Source organism: Syngnathus scovelli, chromosome 15, assembly GCF_024217435.2.
Source record: "Syngnathus scovelli strain Florida chromosome 15, RoL_Ssco_1.2, whole genome shotgun sequence".
In the NCBI taxonomy this organism is placed as follows: Eukaryota; Metazoa; Chordata; class Actinopteri; order Syngnathiformes; family Syngnathidae; genus Syngnathus; species Syngnathus scovelli.
In genome coordinates, this window is record NC_090861.1 from 8,314,836 (window position 1) to 8,328,680 (window position 13,845).

Below are 13,845 nucleotides of genomic sequence, written 5' to 3' on the forward strand. Positions count from 1 at the left end.
CTGTGCACTAACTGAACTTTCAAACATGCAACACATCAACGCAAAGCTTCTTGCCAACATTTATTAAAGACATGCAAGTTTGACGTCATGGCTTGTGGTGCACAGCGCATAACGTAATGCCGTACACTGCATCAAATGCAAAGTCGACGTATCTTACTGTAATTCGTTCCTCTCTGTCGTCTATGTTCAATCCATTTTTCCTCCACGAGATAGTGGGCTCGGGATGTCCACGGGGTGGCTGGCACTCCAGCACTGCAGGCTCACCCACTGCAACCATGACGTCGACTGGGTTCTGTCTGAAGTCATCACGTAGAACTGAAACAGAAAACATCAAAGCTGTATATGCATATCAGTTACAGGTTTTATTATTGACTTGGTTGCTTTAATAGCAGGTTGCCAACTTGCAAGCTGACATGTTAATTAAAGTATTGTGAAATAATAACAGATGAAGAACTATAATCCTACTGTGTATGTCAGAAGGTTCCATACTGACCAATATCAACTCGTGAGCTTGAGACAGTTCTGTTGCTGGCAGTGGTAAGCCAACATTATCACATTTCAACAGCAAAGAGGCTGCACACAGAAAATGCGCTCGCTGCCAAAATTTGAACTGAAGACAAAGGAAACTTGTGTCTATCCAAAGTTGTCCAAACAATGACTATAATTTGCGGTAGTCATTGGCAGCTCATTCTCAAGCTCAATGTACAACACGTGTCAAAAATCATACCAAAATAAAGTTGGCTAAAAATACCGCACTGGTTGAAGATTTGCTGATTTGTGCAGGATGGATTTGAACGTGAAGGAATCCTAAAGCGAAAAGCCAAACTTACTGAAGTGATTCTTGATAGTGACGAGTTGAAAAATGTATTTAAATGCAGGCGCCTAGGCTTGAGTGACTGCTCTAAAGCATGCCCGGTCTTAAATTACATGGGGGGGTAAGAACCTGAACATGCCAAGGGAGTTAAGCCAACATAGTCAGCAGACCAGCAGTTGAGTTCTCTTAGAAAAGACAGGAAACAATAAGGAAAAAGGCATAATCACTCCCAGATGGAGGCAAACACATTCATCCGTGGATTTGTACATGACACTGGGTTAGTTCGACCGAGATGCCAGATGAAACGCTGTCGATATGGGAGAACAAATTGGGATGGCCTCGTAATTGGAGCTACTTTGACCCCTGTATCTTTCGGGGCTGAATTCTGCTGCTGTGATGCTCTGGGCAGGCTTCTGACGGGCTCACTAGTACAGTTGACTGAGCACTTATGGGAAACAGCTGTCCGAACAGCCCTTTTTCCATCTCCGCCAATAGCATTGTGTCACATGACAAAAGGCATTCCTCCTGGGATGCAAAAACATGGTTGAGATTAGTTCAGACAGGAACAAAGTGAGACTATTGCAATTGTGTGTACAGCAGTGTGCATCTTTGTACATGCTTGTTGATTGATCAAGTGATACTATGTATATTCTAGGAATGATGGAAATTAGGTTACACATCTTCTCTGACGTGTCGTCGTTTGTAGGACTGCTCCCGCAAATCTCAAAATGTATTTGTTTGTAGTCAAGTAAAGAGAGCTAGTGAATGTTGGTAATATACTATGTACAGTATACAGTATATAATTTTTATATGTATATGTATATACGTATAGATATATGTATAGGTGTACGTATATGTATAAGTGTATGTATATGTATACATATACCATAATTTTCTGACTATAAGTCGCGTTTTCTTTTCATAGTTTGGGTGGGGGGGGCAACTTATAATGAGGAGTGACTTATATGTGAATTTTTTCAAAAATGTTAAAAAAAAAAAAAGGGGAAACTGCGATAAACAAACTGCGACGTAGCAAGGGATAATTTGAATTTCAAGTGACGTCAGCAGCGCGGCGCGGTGCGGCGCGGCGCGGCGCAGCGCGGCGGTTGTTTACAAAAAGGACAAAGATTGATCACGGGATGAAGAAGATGACGAAAGGCCCCACGTACTACCGGCATCATTAGCGGCTTTGTTTCTAAGTGACACGGAGGACGAAGAGTTTGAAGGATTTAAGGATTTGGAGTGACTATTATGGCTTTTACGCACGCCCGGTCCTACCCTACGGAGCTCTCTTTCACCTCCGTGGATAGAAGTCGGGGGCTGGCGCTCGGCCGGGTGGCTGTCCAGGGACGGTGGATGGGGCTTGTTCATGGCTTTTACACACGCCCGGTCCTATTCTATGGATCTCTCTTCCACCTCCGTGGCTGGAAGTCCACGCCGCCACACGCCTGGAAGTTTGTTTTGTTAAACAAAAAGCCGTTTACCAAACCCACGTCTTTCCTTGTACTTTGTTAACGCTACAATATAGTTATATACTAGATCTGTGGAATAACGACGAGGCTGACGTCGGGGCGCACGCGCGGCGTTGTTGACAAAGGACGAGGAATTTGATCGATGGATTTAATGATTTAGAGTGCACAGATGGTTTGATAATATTATTGCTTATATAATAGTTATTTGATATCTAATTTATATATCGTTATATGGGCCGGTGGAATATTTTGAAGTGCAAGCTCCGTCAGCGGCGCGCACCCATTGTTGACAAAGGACGATCGATGGATTTAATGAATTGGAGTGACACAGATGGCTTTATAAATGTGTTATTTATGTAATATTTTTTTTTAATAACTCTGAATGTTACGTCAGGCCCGTTCTCAGCTCTTCGTTGTTTATATCACGTTAGCCTGTTGTTGCTCGTTCATGTCTGTTCTTGGTGTTAGATTTTGTCGAATAAATTTCCCCCCAAAATGCGATTTATACTCCAGAGCGACTTATATATATATTTTTTTTTCACGTTATTGTGCATTTTATGGCTGATGCGACCTATATTCCGGAGCGACTTTTAGTCCGAAAATTACGGTACGTAGTATATGTACAAACTACTATATTTGCACCTTTCCCATTGACAAATATAAACATTAAAGGCAGTGAAAAAGAAAAATAATCTTAGACAATTATATTGGCACTGCCCTCTCCTGAAATGTTCGGACCACTCCTGGTCGGATGATTGACTTTTCAGTATTTTACTTTTTTTTCAGGAACATTTTCCCACATTTTCCCCCAATCCCTCGTAGGTAGCATATAATGAATGTTTCTCAGCATTTTCTGAAGAATTTATATGCCCACCCCAAGGAAAAAATTCCAAGCTCCGCAAGTGTTTATATGTTTCTCTTCATACAAGAGATAAATGCAAACAATTGATTCATTAATTACTTGATACACACTGTACGTTTTATGTTTCCATGTTGTAGACAAAATGAGGGCATGCTGACAAAGTATACGAATAACAACACAACAAATTATCCCGAGCTCAAAAACATGTTTCAATATGCTTTGAAAGCAGAATTGCAGACACCCACTTTTGACTTTCCATGAATGTTTTGTTATTCTTTATCAACCTATCGCCACACCTCCTGAAGCCAACCCAATATGCCTGTTTAGTTGGAGCTTTGCACCTCTCACTCTGTGGATCTGATCCCCTCCAGATGAGAATCTCATGGCCCACTTCAAAGCAATAGCCCTTGGCCTCGCTTCCCTGGATCTGACAGTGTCTGACTTGTTAGTCCTCTGGAGCTTGAGCCTACTGCAGCAGAGCGCCAGTAATCCTCTCGGCAAAATCCAACTGGAGGAACACAATCTAGCCCACAGACGGTGACGGACAGTGTACACATAGCAACCTTGCACCTGACATCACCGCATGAGCTTTTGAAATTGAGCCAAAATGACTCTGCTAATTACTCTTGCGCCCTCCGTTCAGAGACTCGGTTTCATTAAAATAAATCAAATACTTTCAAAAGACTGATCATGAAAACACGAATGCAACAAATATTACAAGACTGGACAATGAAATTGCTAAGTGTTTCTAACCAAACAACAGAGAGGGTCGTACTGCTGGCCATATTTTGCCTACTCATTTTCAGGTATATTGTAATCAATCTGCACGTGTTTAACAATAAGATTTTCAAATAATTAATATAATTAAGCTAATATTTGCTTCTCTACAGCAAATGGCTAACTACTGGTTTATCATCAAACCTGAAGATTATACCTTACAAGACATTTCCAATGTCTTAGAAAAACATGACAGTTCAAATTTCATGAACCCACTTTCAGTAGAACATTCCAGAGGAGTGAATGTCAATTATCCAAAGACAATAAATATCTGAACCAATGGAAGTTTCCAACTTTAAACAGGTAGTTATCATGCAATCCCAGCAGATAAAACCCTTGAATTTATTCTGACAATCTATCTCATGACCTCCTTCTACCCTCATTTCTGCATCTGAGACCCCCCACTTGCACCTCAACCAGCTCCTTCTCTTCTCCGCTGCCTCATTTCTGCGGCAAAGCCGTCTGCAGGGACAAAAAGCTGCAGGAGAAACAGCTGCTCCACAAACAATTCAATATGTGCAGTCCATGTATACTGTAGGTGGTCAGACAGGCTTTAGGCACGCACACACGCACACACACACACACGGCCGCTGGGAGGTGTAGCTCCTTTGCAAGCATAAACCAAAGCAAATAACAGATTATAGCAGCAACCAAGCAAATCCAATAAAAAAGCAAAGATCCCGCACATATAAAAGAGGATACAGCCATCGTGCAGTCTCATAACGATGGCACATGAGATTTGTAAAATACACACAGGCTTCCTGAACACATCGCCTGCAACTTATGAAGGAAACAGAGTTCCTTGCCGGGCTTCCCCAAGCTCCACTATTTGAATATCATTTTTCAACGAAATGATATTTAAGACTCCTGAGGCAAACCAAGTTTTTTTTGCATGGATAACCATGAATCTTTCAAACATTTGGCAAGTCAATTCATTCCACAGTGAAATGTCTGAAAGAGCTTTGGTATTTCTTAGGTAGATTACCTCAGTAGTTATACCTCTTTGTCATGTTTTTAGTTCTGGGAATTTATAATGTCAACTTAATTGTTATCTTTATCATCATTATATATTATTACCTCTGGCAGAAGGCTTGTTTTCATGACGGTGATTGCGTTTTGGATGCTTGTATCCGATTGGTTGGTTCTGATATAGTATAGCTTTTCCGTGTTGGATTAGTTAGGATCAGGTGCTATTACGCTTCATCCTGGTTCCATTCAGATCACACTTTTAATTGTAACAGCAATCTGTCAAAATTGATCAGCTCAGGATTTGATGGAAATGTAACTTTATGTGCAACTTATTCTTAAACCTTTGTGGTCCAAACATCTACACACAAGAATAAAAAAAAATTAAAAATCAATAAAGAATTCTAGACGTAGAGTTATACCTAACTAACTGAGAAATCGGGTCACGGGAACTATAGAGACGTCATCGTACGTGTGAGTGTAGTTTGTGTGTGTGGAAGAGGGGGGGGGGGGGGGTGTACATGACAGCGAATCTTGTTTAGATCCTGTATGTGCGAAACATAGCACTGGAAAATAAGCAGACGTTACTAAGCAGCCAACAAGGTTGCACAACAGTAGTTGTAAGAATCCTATTCTGCCAGAAGGAAAGCAGGTGAGACAAAGTGGGAGGCTGGCAATGTAGAAAAGGGCAGATGCAGCCAGATGGAGATATGAAGCATATTAGGAGATTTAATCAAGTGGCAGAAAAACTGGGCGAATGAGAAGTTGAAGAGCTTGCATCGATTTAGATATCGTAAATGGCTGCTAAGTATACACATTTTTTGTCTAATGACCATCCCCCAAAAGATTTAAGTAATATACAGTCAACTGGTAGGTGAAGGTAACAGATAAAACATCGTTGAATGGTGCAACACGATAATACCGAAAAAGATATCGCTGTCAATCTGTCCTTGTAGACCTAATCATGTTATTGTGCATAGAAGGCCAGCTCTTGGTGACATTTTATCGGAATCACTCCGCTCAATAAATTAGTTGTTGGAATTTAAGGCACCAGAATAATACAGCTATCAGGAAATACATACATGCTCGTGAGCACAAGAATAATAGCAAATCAAGCCTATTGTGAGTGGTGGAGAGAGATAAACGCAGCTGAGATGTAGCTCTTTCTCTCTTCTGCAGAAAAACACACACTGTCAACCTTTAACCCTCTCATTAGTGTTATCCCACCAAAGCAGAGTAAATTGTCATGAATAAATCCACTTGGAAGCCACTGAATGAAAGACTTTCACTCTGACATAGTCACATTACCATTTCAATAACCGTGCAACACTGCAAAACGCCGGGACTATTTGAGTAATTGGAAACCTTAACGAGTAGATAAAATATGCAAGACGAGTGTGCATGTGTGTCCATTTTGTTTTTCACAAAGACAAATAAGTCAGATTTTCTGGCTAAAATAGAGAATGAAAATGAATGTGGGACATAGACTGGAAAGATGCTGTTGCTTTGTTTGGTAAAACAAAAGAACTAAAGTGCCGACAGCAGTCAGACCTTGAGACAAATGTATTCAGGAATACAACCCTTTAAGCAAACCTTTGTTTGAGCAGCGTAACCTCGGTGGAGGTGCCAAAGAAATGTCCTTGGGCTGTGTAAAGTTCGAAGAGCACCCCAGTGAAACTAAACCAGCATTCCATCATCATTAAGGAAAGATGGCACAAACCTAATGTGTACATTTTAAACAACTCACGTTCAAGTCATTCCAATCTGGACTATGTTTGCAAAAAAAGAAGAATCCGTAGGAATAATAAGAGGGCAACCCTCACAAGAAGCGCACCACTGAGGGAATGCACCTGCAGGTCAAAGAAAGCGGCGGTGGAGAGGAGGATGAGGATGAGTAGGTGGAGGAGGGTGCGTTGCACCATGTAAGCCAGACAAAGACATACATGCACAGGGGAGTGAAACAGACAAAGAAACAAAGACTACAGAAAAATATAACTCAGAACTAAATCTTTTTTATTCACCATGCTGTCTAGTTTTGGTCTTTTCATTGCAGTGCTCATTTTGTTACCCTCAAGTGACCTAATCATTCCCCACTGTCATCAATCCGAGAGACAATTTAACACCCAGGAGAGAAACAGACTCTTCGGAGGTATCTGAAACTCTTCATGACAAACTGAGACAAAGGTACTTCAGCCAAAACATACAAGACAGAACTGCATGGCACATAACTAACATACTGAAATATCCGAGATTGTATCACTATTGTATTAGTATGCAAAGAAAACCCTTCACTACAGAAACGGTATTAGTTGACTATGTAAAATGCTGACAGTGCGTACGTGGATAAGAGAATTGCATGACTGCAAGACATTTACTGAGGCTTCATTTGAAATCATCCTTTGTGTTATTTTCTCATAGTCGAGAGGACAAACGGTTGAATGATCACGTCTTGGCAGCTATTTAATGGTATTAATGGACTGAGGAACACAAGAGGTGATGTAAGAGGTACCCGGATAGATATTTGTCTTTGGTTTATTCTTTAAAGTTGCCAAGAGGATATAGGTTGTTGAATTTACGAGCTTGTTTGGTTTGGACTGCCCTGCGCAAAAGGGATAAATGAATGGGGAAAGAAAATGAACGAGGGGTGAAAGATGAAACTTTAATTGTCTCTCTGGGGAAATCGGGTCATCAGCGGGCACGGTGCGAACGGAAACGATGAGAGCCATTGTAGCTAACACAAGTAATTAAAACACAGCTTGCAATAATTGGAATCACTTTTTACATTTATGGCTATCAGACATCACTTCAAATATGTATAAAATGGCAGATGGGGGCTCTTTGGAGGTACAACACTTGTCTCCTGTGAGATCTTTGGCTCGTCAAACATCGAAAGTCACAGATGGGGAAGACGATAGGAACAACAGCTTGAGCAGAGGAGGCAGACCAAGAGCCGAGGCGCTACTCGGCCACATTAATTGGTAGGAAGCAGCGAGCCTCTGAATAAACACGCGGCACCAAAGAGAGCCCGGCTCATTTTTCCTCCCCTTGCACTTTGTCTCCTGAGCAGTCAAAGCAAAGATAACTTAGAAGCCTACTCTTCCTTCTTTTTGCAGTGTATCCTTGCGTTGCTGGCGTGATAAGCCGAGCACCATCTCAGGACTACCAAATATGACAACATGCTGTGATCCCTCAACTCTGTAGCCAGTACTCTACACCTCCGCCTTTTTTATATTCGCCTCACTCACAGGCCCACAGTCCTCTGCTGGTTTCTGCTTTTTCGTTCCCTCCCTAATTATCTCACAGGGCTGTGAAGGTAGACCCGACCATCCCCCTACGATTCCGCAAACGGAGAGACCCTGATGAATAATTTCACGTTTCTCTTGCCTTCTCTTTCCACATGTTCTCAAATTGATTATTGTACAGAAGGCCCAGCTAAGAGAGCAGCCCGCTGGGTAATTTGTCTTTCTGACGAACATCGTCAATGCGTAGGTGTGGGGGAGGGAGAGGTAGAATGTGCAAAGTGATGATAAAAAAAAAAAAAGTGATTATAGCAACAAAAAAAAAAAAGTGATTATAGCAAAAAAAAAAAGATTGGTTGGACTGGAAGATTTGTGGCTGCTCTTGGCTTTTGATTGGTGATTCTGTTTGATGTTGTGGTCTGAGGCACTAGCGAAGAGTGGACATTTGTTGAGCGGTATGCAAATTGAGAACATACTTTGAGAAAGGTTGACTCCAGAGAGGTGTCGCTATGCATGCGAAGCACGTTCTAAAAGAAAGCTAATACAGCATCATGCACGGCGGTGCACATAAGCGCACCAGCACGGCAAATTGAATAACGCGCTCCAGTTCAAGTCTGTAGAAGAATGCAGCTCAGTCAGTCACATAGCTGTCAGCCAATTGCCTCAAGTCCATCGTAGCAAACCAAGATGAGGTCAAAAGTGCGCATCACTGACAAGTTTGGTTTCAGCACACGGAAACATAAGAATTTGTGTTGCACTCCAAGTAATAAGATGCTCAAAAGTTTCACATTTGCAATTCCGGTGCAAGCTCCACCAAGTGGCTTTGAACTTCACCCCCCCACGCCCCCCACCCTCTCCGAACCCCATCTCCAGCACATGCACTGTACACCCACATCACTTCCCATTCTCCTCCCCTGTCTTCTAACTTGAGTCTCTCATCTTCTTTGTTTCCTCCAAGCTATCTCAGCATCAAGCTTAGCGCCTCCTGCATTCTGCTCCTCTTTCCTGATGTAAAATCTTTCGCCGCCGCTCGATTTCCCTTACTAGTCTTTTTTTTTTTTTTTTTTTTTTGGAAGGGCCTCTTTTTTAAAAGAGGGAACTCTTTTACCGATCCTGTTGTGCATTCTCTTTCCCTGCCCCCACCTCCTCCATTCCAAAAAAAACTCTTAATGGAATCCATGTCAGCAGAATACCAGAGTGAACCGCACAACTTCACTGTGGCTTCATGTCTGTCTTTCTCGTCTTGGATGGCTCCCTCTGAGAAACAAAAAAAGCAGTTGGAGAATTGAAAGGAAGCAAAATAAAGTGGCGTATAAATGTTAGAGATGATGTTTAAAAAGACTCTAAACACTCTGGACCTACATTCTTGGACAAACTCAGTCCAATCTTCATGAAATTTAAGAAGGGCACTTTTTGCACTCTACCTCCGAGTGTGTATTTGGTGAAGGCTTAATGTTTGGACTGAGATTTATATTGTTTGTGTTTCACATGTCCTTGAAAGACGGAATATGAGATGATATATGTATTATGTTGCTTCTGGGAACTACTCACCATTAATCTACTATCCAATGAAATCCAACTCAGGAGAATATAAAGAGCGGTTGTACAAAACAGAGTGCAAAAAGCAGGAGAAGGTGTAGCTTGTTCGCAATTGCCTTTACAATGAGTAAGTCTTGAGTGGTAGTGTGACGGACAACCTGATAAAGGAGTGAAGGGAACAAAGTGGCACATTGCCGCTTTGCTACGGTGTACTTGTTCCTGGAGAAGCATTGACAGTGACAAATTGAGCTGGTTTCCAATTATTTATCTATCTGTTGTTTACGCCACAGAACGCATGCTGACACACACCCCCTATAAATCTTTATTTGGAGTACACAACACCAATCTACCAGTAGATTATTCTTCTAAGCAGCACGAACTAATCAAACATGTGCTTATTCGGTGAGTGCAAAGTGTTAAATGACGTTCATCTACCCATTCAGCGGATACTCATGGACATCTGCACACACTTGGTGCAAACGGAATGGAAGAATCCACAGAATAAAATCACCTTCACTTATAAACGATAATGTATTCTGTTCTGGGAATAGAGGGAAAAGCCAGGGGGAGTGATGGGATGGGGGCCAAAGGGGAGGCACACATTTAAACACTTTAGATCCGATAAGGCAGCTGGAAATTGCTGAGAGAGGCTTCCACTTGTACAGAGACGAGCCGCCTGCCAGTCTGTCGCGGAGATTCCAGACAGCCAGAGGTTGACCGAGAGAGCTCTCGCATGATACAGGGTCCCCTCTGCTTTAAAACATTGCTGACACCTCTTGCCCATCTCCATCGATGGAGGCCAACTCAGTGTGCCACACACAAACAAGAATGACACTTTACAGCTAACATCTGCATTCACGTTTAAAAACAAATTGCCCACTATCCCTTGGAATTCTAAAAAATGGCATCCTTTTGTACCAACTAATCTTTCTCATCACTCTACCTGATTTTAGGATCCACTTTGTAAACGCTCCAACTCTTCTGATTTTGTCAAATTAACTGACAGAATAATGTTATTTACTGCAAAACAAGGTTACTTACTGCTGGGCAGTCAGTGGTGAATGGCTGAGCCTCTGGATTTAATTAGTCTAGCACCCATATGGATGATAATAAAAAAAAGAACGTGCACGTGTGTGTTTGTATATACACATGCACACACGCCCAGTCTGTCACAGTTCTACCTGCACTGCCAAACACACTGCACGCCTCAGTGGCAAAAGGAGGGGCGGCTCCATAATCAGCTGATTCCGTGCTGTTAATTTAATTGATATTAGCAGTGGTGCAAAGCAAGACGTCGAGGTTCACTTCCTGTGCCATGTGCACGTGGAGAAACAGCTGCGTTGATGGGCGGGAGTGGGGGGGTCGGAGAATGGGACATATTGTGAGATAAATGATTTTTAAAACCACCACCAAGGTTGATAAACACGCTGTCAAGAAGATGAGACGATGCAGATGGAAGAAAGGGCAATCGCTCTCAACTTGCTCTGTGACTATTTATAGATGTTTTTCCCATCCAGTGAATCAAAAAACAGTGGCAAGAAAGGTGGAAAGCGCCATGGCAATCTCAGAATGATAGCAAATGTGATTGCGTGATGCTTACTGAATGAATTCCGAGCAAGTAGGCTTTTGTCTTGGCTGTAAAAAAGTAAACACATGAGGTGTGATGGTGCTCATGGCATTTTCTGTTGCTCAGATCAAAATGAAAAAAAGTGTAATCCAGCACTATTATAGACAGATATCTTATAATTAGCTCCCTGTAATCCTTCCAGCTGTCTTCCTCTAAGCACACTGAGCCCTGTCTGGAACCAAATAAGAGAGAGAAAAAAAGAAGAGGATGGAAAAAAGAGAATCTGTTTGTCCTTCAGTCTATTGGACAATGTTTGGAGTAGACGTCAGGGTCAAGTTGAGGTCTCTGTTAATTATCATTTCAGGCGAGTGGATCTTCCCACACAACACTTCCACACAACAGATTGCATTGACAATTAAAAATTTATTATTTTTTCAAGCAATGGTTGACTTACCGTTAATTCTTCTTATTAGTCACAAATTGCAGCAAGCGTTTGAACTAATTGGGTTGGGTGATGCACAACCACTCGAGCTGCTAATAATACAGAATGAGGGATGAAATGAAAACAGGAGCACCTACGCAGTGATGTGAGAATGTAGCTTCCAATGTTCTGATGACACCTGATTACACCTGGTTGGTGTGGGTAGTGAAAGCTAGGTCATGTTTGATGGCATCTATTGAAGGGTGATGACGAACATGCACGGCCCTGCTCTTTCTGCCAGTGTAGTTGAGGGGACGACTATGAAACATGGCAGGCTGTATATACTGTCAACAGTGTACAGCACATTCCCCACTGTGTGTCCACAGGAGTGTGAAGCATTATAAGCATCAGCCTCCCAGAAGTAATTTCGTTGGTCTTGGTATGCCGCGACGGGGAAGTATTTATATTCAACAAGGTTTGATGTTTATCCACAGAACACGGGCTGTGTTTGCGAACACAGTCGGGGTGAAAAACAGGGTCTTTTGCTTCAGTCAATTCCCCTTGTGCTACTTTCTCTTTGCTGCCATTTAAGCACATCGTACACAAAGCAACAAATTCCACATAACTACTTACGTCTCATCTGTATTCCACAGCTAGTTTCCATTAGTTGCTAACCGTTTGTGCTATTATGTACCTCAATCACAAAAAAACTTTCAACGAGGTTTTGTCTATCTTCGCAAATAGTGCACATCCAAATCCATTCCCTCACATAATCTACCTATTTCATTCCCTTGGCTTTGTAAGGTGTGAAACCGTATGCACTTTTCTGAACCCTATGGGATTTCTTCACTTGTCAGTATGCAGGGCAGCATCACGAGGAAACACACATGTAATACGAATACTGCAGGTCTAAGTTGAGGGCTAACAGCAAGAGCAAATAGAAGGAGACAGAAGGTTTGGTTCTAGAGAAGTGAAAATATAAACATATATCATTGTTTTAATTGTTTCATGATGGTCCATTTCTTATGAATGAATGGATATAGTATTTATTTGCAGAGGATGTTATATGATATGACGTGGTGTCTCTCCACGTTGTCAATAAAGCTCAAGGAACACCTGCCAACCCAAGTGCAGGTTTCCATTGTCTATTAGAGCATGAAAAATGTCCTCCACTGTCAATAAAGGAGAGCCTGTAACAGAAGCATCTGTCAATTACAATGCTAATCTTGAGAAGCTTCCCGCAATTATAGTACAGTGACAGACAGGTGAGTTACGCGGGAGCCTCATGTTTGTCGGGGTGGCTCTGGATGTTTGATTGTCTGCTGGCATTTTGGAGCAAGACCTTTGGCAAGACAACATCCTGGAATATGTGGCATGAGACATTTAGAATAAGGCCACCGGGAGAAGGACTACAGCAGACAATAAAAAGGCATTGCTGATTGTTATGTGGAAGAATGTTGGAATCTGTTTTCTATGGTGGAGGATTTCAATTAGAGCCTTAACAAACCACTGCTGACATGCAATGAAAATGCCTCCAAAAACATTTCTCGATCATTTCGTTTTGTGATGAAACACCTGTGTTTATTATGATAGCAGCCAGACTTGAAATGTTTCCAAGAAACAAAGATAAAGCTAAAACCTATTTCAGATTTTTGATTCTTGCCTGTTTTTAAGTCTCATACAATAACCCTGTTGTGATAATAAAAATTCCAATTTACAGCTGGTATTAAAGATAACAGAGGAGAAAGTGACACTGATTTAGCTTCTAAATGCAGCATGAAAAAATATAAAATCATGCCATTTAGAGTTTAACTGACACTCGTGGATGTGTGTTTGGGTGGGATTAAGTGTACGATGCACAAGTGCTACAGGCTATATCACCACGAAGATCAATTTAATGATCTCTTCAGTGTCTCACGGTTATAATGTACTTCTCGGCTAAATCCTCCATTTCCGCAAGCGAATGGTAATATCACGCTGTATTTATTTGTTGCACCGCATTGTTATATCCTGGAAATAGCCTTGGGATGTCTGTGATGAACAGTGAAGGTGCATTCCAGTGAGAAAATTGTGCAAACAGAAAGGGGGGTGCAAAATGAAATATATCACCGCTTTAATAATTCATGATGTGTAACGTGTTTAATGTTCACCCAAAAGAATAGGGAATATATCAATAGTGTATCTCCTA

General features: G+C 41.7%; 1 protein-coding gene across 3 annotated transcripts in view; it reads right to left on the minus strand.

Annotated features, from left to right (window-relative positions):
• The window catches only part of LOC125981908 (roundabout homolog 1), a 50,220-nt gene that overhangs the window by 14,261 nt on the left and 22,114 nt on the right, over positions 1-13,845 (minus strand). For all 3 annotated transcript variants that reach the window (XM_049741973.1, XM_049741972.1, XM_049741974.2), the window contains one exon: positions 158-315. In XM_049741973.1, the coding sequence (XP_049597930.1) occupies positions 158-315 (158 nt within the window). The remainder of the gene's footprint in view (positions 1-157; positions 316-13,845) is intronic.